This window comes from Acanthopagrus latus, chromosome 3 (assembly GCF_904848185.1).
Source record: "Acanthopagrus latus isolate v.2019 chromosome 3, fAcaLat1.1, whole genome shotgun sequence".
Taxonomy (NCBI): Eukaryota; Metazoa; Chordata; class Actinopteri; order Spariformes; family Sparidae; genus Acanthopagrus; species Acanthopagrus latus.
Genome location: NC_051041.1, coordinates 12376843 through 12398563, shown reverse-complemented (window position 1 = coordinate 12398563; position 21721 = coordinate 12376843). Strand labels below are relative to the sequence as shown.

General features: G+C 39.5%; 2 protein-coding genes across 2 annotated transcripts in view; one reads left to right on the top strand and one right to left on the bottom strand.

The window, feature by feature from the left end:
* Positions 1-3162, bottom strand: part of necab1 (N-terminal EF-hand calcium binding protein 1) — a 30961-nt gene extending 27799 nt beyond the window's left edge. The window contains exon 1 of the mRNA XM_037094188.1: positions 2999-3162. Coding sequence (XP_036950083.1) covers positions 2999-3085 — 87 coding nt within the window. The 5' untranslated portion in view covers positions 3086-3162. The remainder of the gene's footprint in view (positions 1-2998) is intronic.
* A 2354-nt stretch (positions 3163-5516) lies between these two features.
* On the top strand, positions 5517-21020 carry tmem64 (transmembrane protein 64). The gene is made up of 3 exons (XM_037093215.1): positions 5517-7051; positions 15982-16137; positions 17850-21020. The coding sequence occupies exons 1-3, from the start codon at positions 6341-6343 to the stop codon at positions 18039-18041; spliced, it is 1059 nt and encodes a 352-aa protein (XP_036949110.1). The 5' UTR covers positions 5517-6340; the 3' UTR covers positions 18042-21020.
* The last annotated feature ends 701 nt before the right edge of the window (positions 21021-21721 follow it).

Genomic DNA, 21721 nt, shown 5'->3' with positions numbered 1-21721 from the left:
AGAGGCTAAATCTAAATGTGACAGCCTTTATGTGCCAGAGCTATATTTTAAAATGCCATCCAAACTGAAAAGGAAAAAAAAAAAAACCTTCCATTTCTTGATTCCCCTTGCTCGGGGGGGGGGGGGGCTTCAGCTTTGTGCTGAAAAGGGGTAAAAATACAAATAGAAAACATCCACCCACCTTCTCTTTGCTCTTGGCAGTCTGTCGTGCGCTCTGGCTTACATAACTCATTCAAATTGTCCAGATAATCAGTCTTCATGGCCTATTTCGCTCCTCCTAATCCGTAAACTCCTATCTGTCTCCACCTGTTACTCATCTCCTGCCAATCTTGAATTTCCGTGACCAATCGATCAAATTCGACGCAACTTTATTCATCTCAGCAAGGCAGAACGCACCGGCACCCTCGCCACCCTGGACAACAAAATACCCCCCCGAATAAATAAACATAAGAGGATGCTGTCAATCAGTTCTCCATCCCTTCGTCGCTTGTTGAGCAGGCCAATGTTCTTTTATCTCAATCTGCAAAAATCAACTGATTGATTGATTTGTAGAGTGACAGAAGATTAAAGGACGAGTTCACCCAAAAATGAAAACATTATCTCTGCAAAGATGATATTGCAAGTACAATATGTTAGTGTTGTGTTAAACGGGCCCTTTGTAACGATTCATACCAATTCACGCGTAATAATCACTGTTTTTCTTGGGTACATGTGAGCCAACTGTAAAGTGACAGTCTCTCCTCCACAAGCCTGTGGACGACTTAAAACACAACAAAAAAAAAAACCAAACATAAAATGGCTCTGTAGGTTTTGCCCGGTGTGATCTGAGTATCTGGAAGCCCAGAGATCCCAAAACGGTTTGCAAAGATGACATTTACACCCTTTTTAAGGCTTAAATCTTCAATACAGCAGCAAGATAAAGTGTTCCCCATCTGAGGTGGGTGCATGAGCCTGACTGTATGTTGAGTATGTAAATAATGTCTTTTCAAATCAATGTGCGATATCAGGGCTTCTAGAGATTTGCATCATGCCATTTCATTTCTCTTTTTTTTGATTGTTTAGCTAACATTTTAAAACAAGTCTGCATCTACTTCACTCATTCAGTAGAATGCTGCAACTCTGTTCTACTGTGAACTAGTGGACTGCTAAACGCCACCTGACTTTCAATCGCCAGTACATAATGGCAGAATTTTCATTTTTGGGTGAACTGTTGCTATGATCAGCAACTATTTTGGAAAATCGATTTTTGTCAAGTCAAACATTAATGGTTTCTGTTTCTCAAATGTCAGTATTCACTGCTTTTTCTTATCTCAAACTAAAGTAAACCAAGTTTTTTTTTCTTCCTGGTTGGACAAAAAAAGATTTCAATGATTCATTATTATCAAAATACGGATTAAATGTGGCTGCATTTCCAGCAACTTCCTATAACCAATGGCCAAGACCTCTTTCTCTTTTATGCATCTGTTCTTTGTTGTTGTTGTAAGAATCAATAAAGTACACCTTACTACTGCAACTGCCTCTTTTCTTTCTTATGGGATACTCCTATACCTTCACCCTGTCTGGATTTTGGATAGTATCGAATGTAATGTAATAAAATGGTTCCTGTTTTTTTTTATGTTTTAAAAAGAAAACAATTAATCGATGATTAAAATGACAATTAGTCGCATCCTTACTTTAATCTGCTCGCCAAAATCTTCCACAGGATGACTGATCTTTCTGTTCTTATCAACTCCTGTGTGCCTCATTCACATAAGCCATATATTTGTGGGCTGATTGGATCCGATCACTCCGCTCCCAGCTCGCACTGACAACTCCTCCAACTGTCTGCAACCATGTAACTGAACCTACAACTGGGTCTCACAATCTCATCACATCTTAATTATTCTAACAAGCACAAATAATGAATTTAATCAAGAATGGCAGCCTGATGGTCTTTTTCCTTCCTTCACTATTGTCTGGAAATCTGGCACCACAACAGCGTCTAAATAAGAAAGAAGGCACACATGGAGACAAAGCACAATCCACCCTGAAGCCAGAAGGTGCCGGGGATGCCAAGAAACAACAGATACTCGCTGATAGTCGACATCACTGAGACACTCGATGTGGTGGATACAGCTTTCTGCCTTCAATAACTCTTGGCTCCCGTGTGTGCATCCTCCCTTGTGTTTCACAAACAGCGAAGGCAGCCAAAAGGTATATAGCTGAGACTTCACAGGCGAATGAAAGAGTGGAGGAATGAGGGGAATTTAATTAGGAGGTGGGCACCGAGGTAGAATGAAACAGGGGAGGGAAAGCTCTTGGGAGAGAAGCACTATGAGGAAGATCATTAGAGGTGTACTCAAACAAGATGTAATTTAACATCCTTAACGCCTCGTGATCTGATCGAGATCCACAAGTGTTGGGAATTCCCAGTGTTATCCTTTACATTCTTATATAATTCTTATGTAATTTTCAGATTTAAAAAGTTATGTATATCAAGATAATTTTTGAGCTAAATTAGGCAGATTAAGGTCATCATGAGTGGCCTATGACTTTTATCAGATCGAGTAGACACTTGAGCACTTCATTAGCTTGCTATTTGAGTTTAAACACTTACATGAAGATGGATGCTCAGCCTTTGAAATCCCTACACAATGAGGCTGAATTAAAGGCCAGCCTTGTCAGATTAATTCATTCTATACAATAAGGGACTCTAAGTACCCTGCATGTATTATTATGAGGATCCGTATTACATCAGGTGATCAGACACCTCCAACAGATGCCTGACTGAAGAAGCAAAATGCATATTTTACTTTAAATGACATCAAAATACCCTTCATTGATTTTGTGCTACTATAAACTATAAATTGTTACAAGTAATATGAAATATAAATAATAGTACAAGACGACATCATGCTTCAGTTTTTCCCTTTTGCGTGTGAGCGTTAATAGTGAAAATCAAACAGATTTGCAGGCCCACTATAACCTAAGTAAGGATTTTAAATTGTGGTTTACTCACATCAATGAAAATTGACATCCCCTTCTTCAGCTCCATCTGAGCGCTGGTCTCCTCGGACACACACTGAACCTCCTCTGAACAATCCATCAGTCACAATGAAGCTTCACTTGCAAACTGCGGAGGAATGTGCGCGCTTCAACCTCTTTATCTGATCAGAGCCACTGGTCAGAGAGCGACTCCGCGACACTGTCAAGTCAGCCGGGATACTACACACCACTTCCGGGACCAAATTTCACAACTCGGCCCTTCATTACCAGAATAGCACAAGTGGCTGCGCATTTTCGCTCCTCTTTTGTGTTGTTCGCTTCACCCTTCTGCAATTTGAAGTTATACTTTGCATCGGGCCTGTACACGACGAGGAGTTTCTAAAAATTGCTGCTTTTATTTTGAAAGCAGGTTCACTACACTTCCGGTCGTTTATTGGCTCATCTCAGCGTTGACACCAGGTGCTGCTTAACGAGTCAAACCATGGAGCACATCTCTGTTGGAGCAGACTAAGGGTCAAATTAAAATGGGTTTTATTCTGTTGTTCTGCAAAATACAGACCGACTTTATGTTGAAACTTCAGATATGAGGTAATTTCAGCTTGAATTAAAGAAGTCGATTATAATGACTTGGACTTTTTACCTTTCAAAGTGATCTAGTCTCTTTATTATGTCTCTTTATTATGCAATATATATATATATATATATATATATATATATATATATATATATATATATATATATATATATATATATATATATATGCCTTTTTATGTTGTGATTTTGACCTTCTATTGATAATTAGGATTAATTTTCTCCTAATTTCCACTTTTCAAAATCTCCATGACTATAAATACCACATTTATTTATTTAATTGGCAGGTATTGGCTGTCATACTTTACCGTTTCCAGCTTTACTTGTAGCATACTCATTCAAGTTGGCCATAGTGGCAGTGCCATAATGAAGCCTTTTACTTAAGCAATATTCTTAAGTATAATTTGAAGGTACTTGTACTTACTTGAGTATTTCCAGTACTTTATAGTAGTACTTTACAATCCCATAAAGTGTTGTCTACTTAATCCACAACATTTACTTGATAACTTTAGTTACTTGTTACTTTGCAGAATGCATGTGGCAACATAGCCTTACTTGTGAAAGTCTGCAATAGAATGTGTGAAAACAGACAACAAACCCTTAAATGTTCCTGGACTGGTTGTACACCTGTGCAACAGTTCCATCTAGTGGACTGTTACAACGGCACAGCAGTCAATACCACCACATAAACAAAGTGAAACATGAGCATCTTTCAGTGTGACGCACTGCATGTAATCTACATCTATACTCCCTGTGACTTCCAAGAGAGCCTTTGAGAAAGTGGAGGTGACACAGAGTTCATTGAGGGTTGGCACATCAGCGCTTTCTTCACCCACAGCTGGGGGAGCCAGGTGGTAAGTGGTGGTCGATGCATGATTGCACACATTGTCTGCTTCACTCCCCTCATTATGAATTAATGGTAAGCATGCCAAGAAGAGAGATTCCCTTCAGGCTACTATATTACACTGTAATCTCTCAGAAATACAGAAATGTCAAACTCCTTTGCAGACCAGAAATCCTGCATAATGGATGTTGTTTTTAAATAAAAGATTTATGTACATTTTAAAGTGTGATATGACTTCCATAAATGATTGCTCACAAGACTAACTTCCAGTGTAAGAACATGAAAAGTATATCTAATTACTTACTGCTTAGTATATGAGCAGCCTATAAATTATAATGCACTGAATGACCTCACGAACCTACTTACAGCAGTTGAAATTACCTACACCTCGACCAAACAACTTTCATGTTAACTTGTCCGTATTAATAATCCGGAAACATTTATTCTATAATTATAATGGTCCCTGTATGAGGACATTCAAAACAAAAAGTTGCATTATGTATGTAATACTTACCTACTTTTATCTCAACAGTATAAAATGTCCATAAAATGACCTTAACATCTATGATCTATATTAAAATGTATTGCATTATTTAACACGCATTTATCTTACAAGTTACATTTGTCTTGAAGCGTAGCCTATGACCAATTAATAAGTATGTATGATGCTACAAAAAGTAAAAGAAAAGAAAAACACAGCATGAAAATATTTGGAACTCAAATCCTTATAGTACATTAACATTCATGTTAATGGCTTTGCCAATAAAAAAACTAATTGTATGGTGTATTGACAGTTTCAGACATAAGTAAAAGATCTAAATGCTTCTAAATGCTTCATAAGTCATTAACTGCTGATGTGGTTAGATTTAAAAGCCCTAGTAATTATTATTAAGTATTTTAAAATAAATAACTGCAGTGAAATAACACCATGAGGAAGTGAACTGATTAACACAGAGCGTCCCATCTGTATTAGTTTATTTTGCTTATGTGGCAGCATATTCGCGGACAACAAATACCATAATTCATCCAAAACAAACACAATTTGTTGTTGAATCTCGCGGAAATCTCGCGATGACGACAGGGCCGCTGTGATTGGATTGGAACTACTAACTGGCGGTCATGTGCGCAGGGGTTACTTGGCATTCTGGGACACAAACAGTGCTCGGTATGAATAGCTTCAGCAGCGATAACAGCAGCAGCAGCAGCTTGCACTGTGGACTGAGGGCGACGAGAGATATAACTACACCCAGCTAGCACCGAGAGAGCAAACGGGTTTTTCTTGTCAGACTTCTGTGTCCGGTTTGTCGCTCTGTTCTCCGGAATGAGCGGACGACGAGGCCAGTTACGGCCGTTCGGTCTCTGAAATGCAACGGGGGACTTTATCAACGCAGAGTTATTTAGCTAACGATGGGAGTAAGTTAGCCGTGCAGTGATTTATGCTAGTGTGTTATCGTTAGCTGGACGGGCAATGCTGGCGGAGTCGTAAAAGTTGATGTCCTCTACCACTTGGATTCTGGTCGCCTCTGACCAAAGAAGTGTTTTGTCGCTGTCTTCGCCTCCTCCATCCATTGACTTTTCGCTGTCCTGGGCGCAGGGGTGACGGCTGTGAATATGGCGAGTGTTTCAGACCTAGACTACAAAACTGGCACTTTTAAATCACTGGACTGGCACGTCGCCCAGCTAGTTTACCCAAGATAAACACTATTACGTTGGACAGTTCTTGTAATGGCTAAGGAGAGTGACGGATTTTGTCTAAGTTCATAAATACCTGCCCTCATTTGGAGCTCAGCACATTGTTATTGCTCGACATGGACTTGCGTTGGATGTGAAGACTCACATCTCAAACGTCACAGCTCTCTTCAGGTCGGACAGTTCACCTGAACTCTGCTGCTGGTCCCCATAGCTCATTTGAGGGCCAACATGTCAATGTCAGGGTCCACGACCGTGCAGTTTTTCACCAAGCTTCTCAAGCATGCTGTGGGCAAGGCGCAGATTCAGCTGAACCGCTGGCTGCAGAGGACTGCCACAGAGGAGTGTGACAAGATTGACATCCTGATATGCAGCGCCTTTGACGAGTCAGGGGCCGGCATAGGGAAATCAGATGGAGACCCTGAGGTTATCAGTTCCCCGGGGGGGACTACCTTCAGCAACAGTGGGGAGTTCAGACACCCCTGCTGTATCACCACCTTCTGCTTCAAGAGCGCCCTGCTGGCATGCATCCTGACCGCTGTGTGCTTCTCCTCGGTTGCCCTCGTTCGCCAATACCTCAAGGACCTCCTGCTCTGGGTGGAGAGCTTGGACAGCCTCGTCGGGGCCCTGCTGTTTATAGTTGGTTTGATTATCGTGTCGTTCCCGTGTGGATGGGGATATATTGTTCTTAATGTGGCAGCTGGCTACCTCTACGGCTTTGTGCTGGGCATGGGACTAGTTATGGTGGGAGTTTTAATAGGGACCTTTGTGGCACACCTGGTGTGCAAACGACTATTGACTGACTGGGTGCTGAACAAGGTGGGGAACAGTGAACAGCTCAGTGCTGTTATAAGGGTGGTGGAGGGAGGAAGTGGACTCAAAGTTGTTGCCTTAGCGAGACTTACCCCCATACCTTTTGGGCTCCAAAATGCAGTTTTCTCGGTGAGTATGGAAACACTTTCACCAGCTATTCATTTTTTCTTCAGATGGACCTTATACATACAGTCAATAGGGATAGACCGATTATTGACCTTGCTGATCATCAGGCATTTTTCCAATTATTGGCATTATAGTGTACATATAGTGAAAGTATGACATTGCTGGAAATGGCATTACTCAAGTTAAGTACCACAAAATGGTAGTGAAATACAGTACTTAAGTGAATTGAATCCAGTTACATTCCAACAGTGGTTCTCTCTTGATATTGAGATTTGTATTATAACTTCAAGTGTATACCACTTCAAAATATCATTTATAGGTCTCCTTGATGACCAATAATTGACCATTATTCATGCAACAATATAAAACATTTGCTCATTTCAGCTTTGTAAATGTGAGGATTTGGTGCTTGTCTTTGACATGGGGTTTTGAACTGTTGGTTGGATGAGAGAAGAAATTTCAAAGTGTCACTTTGGGCTCGGTTTTAGACTCAGTCATTGAATGTGATAATAATTTGCACATAGGGTTGCAACATTTTTAGATTTCACGGTACAATTACCACCTCAGAAACTATCATTGTCCACTGTTGTTATTATTATTATTGTTGTTGTTATTGTTATTATTATTATTATTATTATTATTATTATTATTAGTAGTAGTAGTAGTAGTAGTAGTAGTAGTAGTAGTAGTAGGAGTAGTAGTAATTTCAATCAACTTTAGAATAGTCAATATTATTATTAGTTGTAGCCCAAACTGAAACAAAAAGGTCACAGTAATGGCCGAGCTGAGCTCATTACTTGTACTCATGAGAATCAAACCTTTCTTTATTTTAGAATGATATAAAGATTTTATTATTGCCTGCCCAGGCTACCACACAGAGGGATTCATAACTAGCCATAAACCAGTCTCTTAAGGAACAAACAAGACGTATTGCATTTTTTTGCATTTTAGTTGTGATGAAGTCTGGACTTTGAACATGGTTATTGATCTGTTACTTCACTGTTAAAGGCAGACCACAGTACAAAATGAGATATGAAAATATAAGGCCAGTCTCCAGAGAGGAGAAACTCATTCCTCTTGTAGATAGAGCAAGCGGTCCTCTGAAATGGAAGCTGTGTAGCCTGAGGACATCAATTATTTTATCAATCTGTACTATAAGTATCACATTTTTAGGTCCTTTTTTTTAACTCAGTAATGGTCATGTGACTTTAAGATATTGTGGACTGAATTGTAGACATTTTTACTCGATAAATCTAAAGTCATTGGTTAAGGCAACACACTCCATGTGACCTACATAATAAAGCTAAGCAGCATTAGGATATTGCTTTCAGCTGCACTCCTACACTTAACCTGAGGCCCTTGACCTTCATACATGACATGAATAATTTAAACTCGCTGATTACCCTTCTCAGTCAACTCATTGATACCTCTGAATAGTAAAAGCCTTGAGGGTTGCCTTACTGTATTGTAGAAACCAGATGAGAGGTCACGCAACGTGAAAAAAAAAAAAGTAATGCCAGTTGTAATTGAATGATTAATGAAGAATACTGACCTGAGGGAGGACTTGATGTTATGTAGCCATACAGGTTTAGACCTCTAGAGTTGTACGAGTCATACTGCTGCAAAAAAGCTTAGACAAATTATTATACAATATTGCTCACATTGAGCTGGAATTGCTTCACAAGTAACACATTTTCAGAATGGTTCCCTCTACACAATTGTTTACTTTATAGCCTGTCTCCTAAAGAATATTCATAGAGTTTTGAACATTAGATATTGAAAACACAACTTTATAGGTTGAGATATGAGGCTGATTAAATTGACTCTCACTCAATGCATTGCTTTAAAATGACTTGAAAGTAAATAACACTGAAATTTGAAATGTGTCTGAGGATGAAGCGGGTGGAAAGGACAAACTTTAGTTTAATCTTGTTAAATTTGAATGTAGCCTACTTAACACACTGTTTGAGAAGCAAACCATGTATTTTAATACTACCAACATGCCAAGAAACAGCTTCATTAAAATGCAGTCAAAACTTAATATTTAATAGATTCTGTTTCAGTGAATAGTTACATTGACAATCCCCTTAACTCAAGCTGTTGCACTTTGTTTATGGAAACATATCTGGTGAGAAGAGAGTCAAACTAGTGTTGAAGGCAGAAACCAACAGTAGCACAAACATCCAGAAGTGGATTGCAAGTGGGGAGCTTGAAAGGCATTCATAGCTTAAAGCATGAAGGAGTTGATGCACAGGCCTGAGGCTGGAAAAGAAAAAAGGAGATGACTTAAGTGAGTTTCACAAGCACAGTAATTGCATGCTGCAAACCAGGAAGTTTTCTGGGGTGACTGATTTACTTAGACATTTCTCGCCTGTATGGATTTGGCTTCAGTTTTTGACAGTTCTACATAAGCACTCACTATGCAAATCAGAGCCTTATTGACCTTACGCTGGTAAATTTTAAGGCCACAGTTGGAAGAAATTTTATACTTGATTTCAGTGTATTGAGAGTTGTTTCTTGATGATATTTATATTATGTTGAGGGTTGCAAAATATTAGAAATCTTGTTTTAAATATGTCGTAGCCTAACCCAAAACAGCAATACCCATACAGTCTCCAAAATCATCAACATCAACATTTGTTGACAGTGTCAATAGAAATTAGAAATAAAATCTTTCACAAGTGTAATTTTTATCATAGGGAGACTGGATTGGATCACAGGGGTTTTAGATCAGATTCCTGTGGAGTTCTGATTCCTTATTCTACATATTGCATGTAAACTCATTGGGTTGCCCTTTCCAAAATATTCTTATAATGTTACTATAAGGAGAACTTGAATTATGCTGTATTACATGCATGTCAGCTAAATATATTTGTGACAGAATGGCCTTGATATTATATCAAATAATTTCCACCATTTTAGGCAGGATCTGAGGCATTTTTGATACTGGTGCCGGTACCAGAACAGCCCTGCTTCCCTCAAGTAATTGGTTAAAATAAAATGTCAGAAATTAGTAAAAAGTCAATCCTCTTCCGATGTCCACGTGCCGATAAATTCAGCTGGCTTATTTTATTTATTTCAGTCAACAGTCCAAACCCAAAATATTCAGTGGAATATCACGCGACTAATGTAGCAGTGGGAACCAGCAAATGATCAGCATTTTATCTTGAAAATGATTCATTTCTTTTCTTCAATGTCAGTCAACGATTAGTGGTTCAATCCCAACCCAGTCAGCTAGCAGATACTTATCTGCAGCAAGTTGGACATTGTTTATGACCGACACTTTTAGAATAGTGAAAAAGAGTCATTTGGCACCAGTGGGGTGAGATTACCCAGGAATCAGCCGACTGTAGGTACAAGAAGTTCTGCAGGCAGTAAACGTTTGTGCTGCACTCCCACATTGACTGATGGTTGATAAGCATCTCAAATTCCAATGCTTCGGACTGTGACTTCAGAGATGAACAGTGAGGCAGTTATATTAGTGTGAGCCAACAAAAATGTAGGTGGTTAGAATCGGGAGCTGACCTGTTGAAGTGCTCTTGAAAATCTGAGATAATTTATTTGTGAATTAATTTTGAATGTAGGATGGAGAGTATTTCTGCCGTTGCCATCATACCTCTGTCTGCGTGTTGTTTTGAGGCTTTAAGAAACTGGTTTTATGAGGGTGTGATTGTCTTTGTTGTTTATTAAGTGTATTGTTTAAGCTCCAAGCTAAGACTACAGCAGTTATAATAAAAATGAATTATTCCTTTATATCAGTGCTACAGGATGGTCAGCAATTCACCTGTTAAAAGGCCTCTTCCTCAAACAAAGCTAGCAGATGGTCTTTCTTTGCCTGACTGACTTAAATGGCTTCTGTTCGTCGTTGCTTCCTACTTTCAGTTCCATGGTTGGGACATAGCTCTGTGGTCAAAGGTTGAAATGTCCTACTTATGTCAGGATCGTGGCTTAAGCTTTAACAGTAGTTGCAACATTGAACTTACTGTTCCAGTGTGCAGAGTTGAAAACGAGGTGTCAAAGTCAAAGGGACAGGCTCTTGTGCACAGCTGCTGCCACCGTCACTGGTGTTATTGGTGCTCCACAGTTTGCCAGGCTAATTGACAGCCTTGTAGAATTAGATTTTTGAGCTGGCTCTCGGTCACTATGTACATGAAACACAGTATGAAAAAGGACGTCAGCTTTCAAGCAGCTCAGCTACAACCACAACAAAAGTGGGTCATATTTGTGTCTCTGCCAGTTTGTATTTGTCATATTTCTCTTGCTTACTTCTGACAGCTGTTTGTCTTTGAAAATGCAGCCTGTCTTTGTTCGACTCATTGTCATGATTTATAAGATTGGTCTCTTTGACGTATTTTTAGATTACAGAGTCTATGATTCATTTTACGAATGCAACTGCATTTTGGGCAGAGGTTGGCCGTCTAATCTGGCTTTGAACTCTCACACATCAGAGCACATTTACCACGTGTTTTATTAAGACATCTGTCTACCACCTGTAACTCAATTGATGTTAAACTAATTAGTATTTTAAAATGTCTTTAATTGATATTATAATTATAGTGCATCAAATGAGAATGTGAAAACAGTGTGACACTGTGAAACTTACAGAGAATTATCACCTGTTTCTGTAGCGTCCCTCAGCTTTGCATAAGTTTACAGCAAGTTTCAGCTAATTGCTAAGCATTCAGGCCTGCCACTTTACTCTTTTGGTTCACTCATCCCAATCTGACAGTGTCAGTTTCAGTTGCAGATGTAGGGCTGTGCAATATATAGTTTCAGCATTGGCATGCAATTTGCACATGTGCAATAGTTGAGATGCACACTGTCAAAAACGGCAAATTACCTCAAACCATTGTTGCTACAACTTTTTTGCTGCTTGATACTGAAGGAAGGCTTGCATGGCACTGATTTCATTTTACAATTTTGATTAAGTGTATATTGTAATTGTAAAAGCCCTAATATGCTCACAACTTGTGCCTGCTGTCCCAAAGTGGCCCAAAAATCAGTTACTTGAGATGTACCAACAAAATTATCATTCTTTATAAAACGTATATTCTTTAATTCTTTTATTCTTTATTATTCAAGATTGGTGGATCCTCAAGAAATCAGGCTGTTGAACAATCAATCTCAGACCTCAGTGTGAACCGCATTTTTTTCCTTCCAGCTGGTGAAGTGGAAGTCGGTGTGCAGTCTTCACTGGGGAATTTAGCCTGCCCTGCCAGAAGCAGGCTAATAAGCTCAATCCCCAAGTTTGCCAGTTTCCTCTGCTACATTTTCACTTCCTGAAATGTAGCCCAGCAGGTATTCAAACCCAACTCAGCCTCGCACTGTGCACCTTGTAATCAATCTAACCTGGAGGCTCATTATTAAGCCAGGCTGATTTTGTACCTTTATGATCTTATTCGTAACAATAAAAGGTGAAACTAGCAATGGGTGGGCACTTCTATGCCCATACCGGCTCACGGTGAAATATGTATGTGTGTCTGCTCTGTCCTTGGTGTAAGCACTTTCTGTGGATGAGGCTACATTTCACCGTGCCCCCCGCTTCTTTCTGCTGAAGTGGATGGTGCTACATTATAGGGGGTAACTTAAAACGACACACAGACTGCAGGAGTTAGCAAAACAATAGGACAGCTCAGGAAAAATGTTGGTGAACCCTTCTCGGGCGAAGTGGACATATTCAGGTCTCCATGTGTATTTTATTACAGCGGTATAACCTTTAAAACTGCTCAGTGGCTGTGCTCATCCTGCTGCTGCCATAATGAGCTGATGAAGCAACTGGGGAATTCGTTGTGTGATTTATAGGACTGTATCTACAAGCAAGCATGTTTGTGCAGTGTGCAGATAGGATAGATATGCCCTGTGCTTCACCTTTTGTTACAAAGGGTTAACCGTTCGCACGTATAGCACCACAGAGGCAAACCTCACATTTACTACGCAGTCAAGATACTCCACTTCCTGATTTGTTTAAGAGCACAAACTCAGACCTGCATCGCTGCTGCTCCGAATGAATGGGGTCAAGCTGAGCATGGGGTGTGTTTTCACTTGAATTTGCAGATTATCTTGATACACAGGCTTGCAGAAGCAAGTAGGAGGTTCAGTGGGAATTCTCTGTGCGGTTATAAAAATACCAATGACTAGCCCTTCCCCAGTCGTACAGACAGCTGCATTTGCAGGGTGAGAAGAGACTTCAGAGGACATGCGCTCCACAACTCGGGGATGATGGCTGGGAGGAAGAGAGTGCATTCCTTTTTCTCGTTTCGCAGCTCTCACAGGCTCACATGTCATGTCTCAGAGATCAGCTGAAGGCTTTTGGACTGTGTTGACACATAGTGTGGGCACATCGGTGCCAGTCTCTCAAGGAGAAAGGCCTGTTACATGATTGATTGTTTTGAGAGGAAATTCCCTGATAAACTGACTTAGGAAAAGCAGCTTGCTTGATTGATTGATTGACTGATTGATTAATCGATAATGTCGCTGTCCTGTGAAGTGTAAGCATGCTCTTATCGGTTTGTATTGTGATAACAGGAGAAGGTTTAGGATCTGTCATTTCAAAGAGACACTTGGGCTAGATCTTGCTAAAATGTTTTCCAGCCCTGATGACATTCTGGCTCGGGAGGTGTCTTGCAGCAACAATGCCACAGCCCCAGACACAACGCTATCAGCCACTGTGCTGTCACAGTGCACACAGTGCCAAGGTCACATCTTCATACACAGACACACATCAGCTTATGTCATCACTTAATCAAGGGATCAAGGGTGACAGCATTGCAGACACTTGTTTATATTTAGGTTGTTGTAATTAGATATGAAATGAGACATTGGGCCGGATGCTTGATAGCATGTCATATTTCAGGGTGCTTACACAAGATGATATTTAGATTACATTTACCATTTCAACCAGGATCTTGCAGATTTTGAAATGAATGAATTTACACCAGGTTTTATTAACAATTAGATTGCAGCTTGAGACCTTTTTGTGTATTTTATTTTACTAAAAATTATGATTTCAGTAAAAAACAAAACAAAAAAACAACAGAACTGTGGAGGAAATGTTGCAAATAACCCTTGGTTGAGGCAAGACAGTCATTTGGCTATTCTACTTATTTTATGGGGCTGGAGCTAACATTTACTATCAGAGATGATTACACTGGTGATTATTTTCTCAATTAATTGTTTAGTCTATAAAATGAGCTCCAAGTGACGTCTTCAAATTGCTTCATTAGCCCACCCAACAGTCCCAAAGCAAAAGACAAAAAAAGGCAAATGTTTGTCATGTTTGCTTGATAAATAATCAGAAGGATTAAATGATTATCCATTTAGTTGGTGATTGATATTTCTTTCGATCAATTAAGTGATGCAGCTCATGTATTTTAGAGGGGAATTATTTTGTCAAGAATTTATTTGACTCGCACTCAGTGGTGGTACTGAGATTCTTTGTTTATGTAATAAAACCCTGGAAAAATGCTCCTTTGAAAAGAGTGCATAAGTATAATTGTAGCAAAAAGCACATAAATTATCAAAAGTAAAAATATTCTTTCTAAAGTTAAAGTGACCTTGAATGGCCAATTATTATACTGTATATAATGTGATAGATTGTCAACAATGATGCAGCTAGGTATCACAAGATAAATCATGAGATTAAGTTCTACAAGGTCATGGGATGGTAGATCGTAGTTAAAATAAAGAAAAACAAGCTCTCATACAGCAATCTGTATTTGACTGTTTGACCGCTTTGGGCTGTTCTTTAAATGAAACCATGTGATGAGTTTGGAGCAGACGTGTCTCTTGAATGAAGCTGCTCACAACAAAACTACACACTGTTGTTATGTAAGGTTTCTTAACTTAAAGAGGTTGGGAAACACTGATTTAATCTTTGATGATGTGTTGTTATTTATCATCTTATTACTTATGTTGTTAATGTAAAATATTCATCTGAAACCTTACTAGCAACTACAGCTGTCTGATAATTGAAGTGTAGAAAATACAGTATTTCTCTGCAATCTCTGGAATATAGTAGCTCTTGATTGGATGGTTCAATACGGGACAATGCAGCGGTTTATTAGTTTACCAACAAATTTCTTTATGTAGTTGATGAATAGTTTTTAACTTCAAAACCATAATTGGAGCTCAAGTTTAGATAATGTATCTTTGATCTGATTCCAGTTTTTGTTGAACTTCAAATCTCTTGACTCTTGGTGAAATTTCTATTTTCTTTTTTCTGTTCAAAACAGTAAGGTCATCATGTAGCTTCAGTTTGACCTTTTTGAATATTTGATTCTTAGATATTTATTGTGTGTGTTAGATAAGCCCTAAGGAGATCCAAAAGGGGATGTGCGAAGACTTGGATTCCACAAACAAATGTATCATTTGATTCTCTGAAGAAATGCTGTTGAACCTCATTCGTAATCTTATCTGAATGCATAAATTGAGACTTATAGATCCTACAAGGTGACATGGATGCGTGTTATTTTTTTTGTTTTGTTTTTATTGCGCACAAATTACTAAAACTTGGCTCGAGATACATCTCAGGTGCTTTTTAATCATTAGCATGTGAGAATTACATGTGCAACCAAATGTTGCTGCAGGGAAGTCAGATTCTGACACAGACCACATTCTCACGGTGTTCACAGTGGCACTAAACACATGTTAACTTCCTTCAGTCTTCCTACTGAAGCTCCAAAATGCAGAGGACAGGTGAGAGCTGACTGATCGAGCCAGAACTCAAGTGCATTGTGTGCTTTGTCTACACAAAACGTGTTTAAAATCAAAACAAAACAAAACACATCCATGTCACCTCCTGGGCTCTGTAGAGATTGGTTTGTTGAATAAATATATTTATATCATTTCAGTGTGGGACTATATAGTCTAGGTTTTCTAGTGTGCTTACAACCTTTTAATTCTTGCCAAGTTTTAAGATGTCTCTCCTTTTTAAGATCACAGACGTGTCCTTGCCAAACTACCTGGTGGCCTCCTCTGTGGGTTTGTTGCCCACTCAGCTTCTAAACTCCTACCTGGGCACCACGCTTCGCACCATGGAGGACGTCATCGCTGAGCAGAGTGTCAGCGGCTACTTTGTGTTCAGCCTGCAGGTTAGCAGATGGCAATCAAGTGTAAAGATAATCTTACATTTCCTGTAGTAACCCTGGATTTGACATTTTCCTGATGTTTAAATCTTAATCAACAGATCTTACTTTTCCTAAATTTAATATCAGATATATTTTTCATACCATATTTGCATTTTTTATGTAAAGTATACATGTTACGTGCTTGTCTGGGTTTGCGTTTTATCTGTGATCCCTTCACGTGTGCTGTATGAACTAGACAGCTCTTCAGGAACAGGTTTTGTGATGGCAACAGGAAAAACTTGCTTTTCCTCTTGCCATTTATATCACACTGAGTGATGCTGCAGTGCTTGTTGATGAAAGAAAAGGGGACATAGCACACCCTACATCTAATTGAATATTTTCAGAGGTGCGTCAGTGTTTTGTTTTTTTTCTCTCCTCTACAATCAAAGCATGTCTTGTCTACAAATCCTGTCAAACCTGATCCTTGTTCTAAAGCACATATATCTGCCACTCCTTATGGCTGTAGTTACTTAAACCTCTAGAGTGGGAATGCTGTCTTTGTAGATATGTAAAATATTCCCACAGTTGTGTTCAGCTCACCCCTAGGTCACAAAGCTGCCAGCACATCTCCAACACCTGTTCAGCTTCATGTTATCCTCACAGGATCTCAGGGATCGGGGGTAGTTTCTCAGTGCAACATCTGACAAGTTCACAGGGGTCAGAGGCTAAGGATCAGTTTAAGATCAAGCGGGTATCCATGTTTCGCCCAGAAGTGAAAGCTTCAAATTAAAACCTGGCCTTTAACATATTGAAGCTTTTTATTACACCAGCCGTGGGAAGCTCCATCTGGAACTACTGATAAAGCCCAGTTTTCTTTTACTGTTGTGTATCAACCAGAATACACATGACACGTACAGTCAAATAATCTTGAAAAGTACATATTGTTTTTTTTATTTTTTTATTTGTCTGCCAGTACCTTCTCCTTCCAACAGGGATGGACCTTCTACATAAAGACTTTTCTCTCTCAGTGTCATGAAATGTAGTGTTTCCACTTTCAGTTACATTCATTAGCTTGAGTCAGGCCTCTGACTCAGTTTTTAGTGCCTTTTGTTGTCTTTAAGAAATAGTTTGGTATTTTGGGAAGCAGTAACTTCCTCGAGTCTCGACTGGTTGCCTTGCAACTACTCAGCCAAGAAGTAAATGGTACATGGTAAATGGAATGTATTTATAGCACTCTTCTAGTCTTAGTGACCACTCAAAGTGCTTTGCAGCACAAGTAACCATTCATCCATTCACACACACATTCATACACTGGTGGCAGAGGCTACCATGCAAGGCCCCACCTCTTCATCAGGAGCGATAACTATTCATGCACACTCTCACACAGATGGAAAAGAGACGAGCAGCAATTTGGGGCTCTGTATGTTTTACAAGGACCCTCGACATGTAGACTGCAGGGGCCGGTGATCGGTGGATTACTGCTCTACCTCGTGAGCCACAGCCGCTCAGTAATCCAGCACATAACCCTATAAAATGCTAATTGTAGTATGTAGTATATGGTTTGGGAATAAGAAAAAGTCAGACGGGTGCATTCCTACCAAGCAGCATCTGACCCGCATGACTAGTTATCACTACTACTAAAGTGAAACTTTAAATCTGGCAACAAAAGTGAACAAACTCAAAGCGACTGCTGTGTGTGAACAGAACATCACGACTTCTCCCCCTGTCGCCCACAGATCGTCATCAGCATCGGCCTGATGTTCTACGTCGTGCACCGGGCTCAGGTTGAGCTAAACGCAGCCATCGCCGCTTGCCAGATGGAGCTGAAGTCATCACACATGAACGGAAACTCAACAAATCACGGCGGCTTCACCTACTGCAGCAAGAGAGCGACAGCTGGCAGCGGAAATTGCGTCAACGTGGTGTGACGTGGCAGCAAGCTCGTAGGGGTTTGCTCCCCAAATTGTGAGACTGCAGAGCCCGAGGGAACCAACTGAGTTTAGACGGCTTCTGAAAAAATGTTGGTGGGTTTCTTAATTTTCGACATCGTACTCTGACCGCCCTGAAGTCTTTAGTCGGTACAGTGGTTCAGACGTGTACGACCACGCACCTTTGGGGCGGGGGGGAAGGTGCTGATGGGAATGATTTTGCGGTACAACTTGGTGGGAGATTTTGTTTAGTCTTTTTAATTATATTCATTAAGATACTTCTTAACATTTACTCTGTTACAGGAGATGTCAATGAAATAATGATGTTTAGAGATATCAGAGGTGGCTGAGTGAGTCTTTAATAAACAACAGCGAGGCATGAACTGCCTGCTAACACTATGAATGTGCAATCTGGAGCTTTCTAGAGAACCAAGGAATTGTTTTTTTCCATTTCAGTGTCAAAAGAATGCCAACCTATGCACCTTTCTTTCATACTACATCCGTTTTCTTTTTCTTGTTTTGGAGGGAGAGATCCTATGATTTGTCGACATCCACTGCTAATTCACAGTACAAATAACAAGGGCATTAATGTTTTTTGAAAAGATTTGGCTGTGTGGTACGGTTCATTGTGTTCAAGTGTCTTATTTTTGGACTGTGGAGAGGGGAGCATGAGCGGGGCCTCTTTGGCTGTGCGATTTCTGCTGGCTTACGACCACATCAGCTGAATCGGCCTCGCCTGCCCGGAGAACGTTTTTAATGCTTCTGCAGTTTTGATAAGAGCAGCTGGAGAGGAGAGCAGATTTCTCAGCAGGAGACTCAGGAATGTTCTCTGCCAGGAAAGTTGAAGTGCAGCGTGATCAGCAGCCACATGCTCCGCTGCAGAAAGATTCCCACACCCAACTGCAACCGAGATGTCAAGCTTTCCTGTAAGTGTTTATGATTCACTTGGATTTTACATTTTTTTTTAATTTGGCTGTGAGATTATCCATTACAATTATGACTAAGCTTTTGCTTCAGATCGTAGTTTTGACAACTCTGTGCAATATGAGGAATGGTGACAAAATGGCATGAATGTCATATTTCAGTGCTGAAACCAAACTAATCACAACTGCTCTCACGCAAAACAAAATAACACAAACCTAAGTCTGTGTTTGTTTTACTTACATTACGGACGAGTAAGCTCGATGAGATGGATAAGCTGTTATTTTTTATGTGCCATAATTTGACTAAGCTTACCCGATGCCATGACACTGGCCCCGCCTGAGCCGAGGCCTCACGTGACTTATGACTTACTTTATTACTTAATCATGTGGGTAATTATAGAAATTATCTGAGAGAGATTTTTTTTTTTTATGTTCTAGTTCTTTATGATACAAAAAACAAAGCTCTCATGTTGTAGGTTCTTTTGCACAGTCCACTACGACAGATAAGCATTATTTTCACAAGCGAGGAAGGGGTTTGGTGGGTCAATGGTGGAAACTGATGTGTCTCAGAAGCCGACAATCAAACACAACATGGACACTAAGTGATGAATGTCATAATACGTTTATTTTTACATGAATTATTGTGATGCTGCTCCTCAGACAACGTCTGATTGAGGATTAATAAGGGCTCCTATATGAAATATCCATCTTAATGTCCCTGTATTTGTTCACTAAAGCCTTTTTTGTAATGCTGGCAAAACTTATTGTTTTTTCACTTTAAATGTGTACTTTTTTTTTGTTTCTGTCTGTAAGCCAGTGATGTAATGTTCTCCCAAACACATTCCATGCTGTCCGGAGTTGTTTTCATGATAAATGTTGGTTGAAAGGGCCCCTTCCTGTCTCAATTTAGCAATAATGTTTGAAAGCAAAAAAAAAGAAAAGAAAAAAAAGAAGATATATAGATAATACCACCAATAAGATCTTTAGCCGAGTGTTGGGGATAGCTGTTTACTACCATTGTTAAAGTTTTTTTTCTCTCTGAAGTGAACAAAAACTGCATTTGAGTCGTCTGTTGATCGATGTTCCGCTGTAAGGTTGAGTGTCAATATTCCCAGATTTGTTTTACAGTCTTTTTAACCTGCCTGTTACCTCCCGCTGCCTCTGACAGACATTTCTGCGCTGCCAACAAACATCTGTGATCAGAACAGCTTGAAGCACCTTATTTGGAGAGTCCCTAAACCTTCTGATCGCTTATTGATCGTTAGCAATCAGCCTCTCACTTCTGTCAATTAAAAAAAAAAAAATCTTTTGAATCCAGCCCAAACATTTCTAAGTTTTTTCTTTTTTACTTGAATTGAAAGTTTACTTAAAGAGAGCTGAGTACATTTTATGCATGCAAGATTTGTAAAATCTGCTCACTACTCTAACTTTCTGAAGGCCGGACATAATTCATTCTCAGTTCCTGGTGAGGGAAATCTTGTAAATACACCTCTGTGTTCGCCTGACAGCACTCCTGACAAACAGTGATTCGATGAAGCTGTTCTGCTCAGATGTGGAAAAAAGAAGATGGACCATGTTTAATGCAAAAATCCAATACATGAAACTTGATTGGACACACACACACAAAGTATTTTAGTCTCAACTGGGATTTTGAAAACGTGACATTGTGGAAAGATGAGCAATTTTACAGTAGGGGCTTTGGTTCTTCCTAGGTGGGCTCTACTTAACTTAGATATAGTTATGCAACAACTGATTCCTAAGGGAAGTATATTTCATAGACATCCACACAAGACCTGAATCTGGGATGTAACTGCACACCTGAGCTGTTCCAGAGGAGGACAGTGCGATATCAGTGACTTCGAGGGTCAATTTAATGGTCTCGTTTGGTGCTATGAAATGCAATACTTCCCATCTGTATCAAGTGCATTACACATATGCTGTATTTTGTAATACAGAGAATTTTGCAGTGTATAAATATTGATATTTATCGCTGTACGATGCTTGTTCAGTGTTATTTATGAGAGAGAGAATAAAACCTGTCTGACTTTGTTACACATTTTTATTGACCTTTGTTTTTTTTTCTACTTAACTCTTTAGATTACATACATGTTATTGTTATGACACATTATTGTAACGCTGCTTATTCACAAAATTGTGTGAACAACATGGCAACAGCATTTCAAGTAATATGGTCCCCCCCAAAAAACCTAAACATTAAGCCAAGAAGAAACGAGAAACAGTTCATACATTTGTTTTTAATATGGCCTTGTGAACTTGGAACACATACAAAAACAATTTTATTTAGCTAATAATGTGATAGTTGTGTACATGGATTTATTTGATGGAAATAATCAATTCTGACAAGGGAGGACTTTGAAAGAGATTTGTGGAGTTTAAAAAAAAAAGGTGAATTGTTCAATTTTGTGTTAGATTTGTGAGAAAATGAGTTGCAGTTGCAGGAAAACGTGTTTAAATTATTGGGAAAAACTGTAGTCAAAGTTAAAGGTACAGTATGTTAGAATGTTAGACTCAAAGTAGATGCACACATTACAGTTATTGCAGAGTGCGAAGTAAAACAACAGTCTGACCTTTAGTCCTGGTGATGCATGGCTGGCTGAGCTAACTAGCTAATGATAGCTACAATTAGAAGCAGTTACTGTGGTGAAGTGCTGTTTGGAGTGTGGATTCAACACATGGTCAGTTCTTACATAAGTCACCTTTAAAGGAATGGCTTATTTGCTTTCTCACTATAAAAGC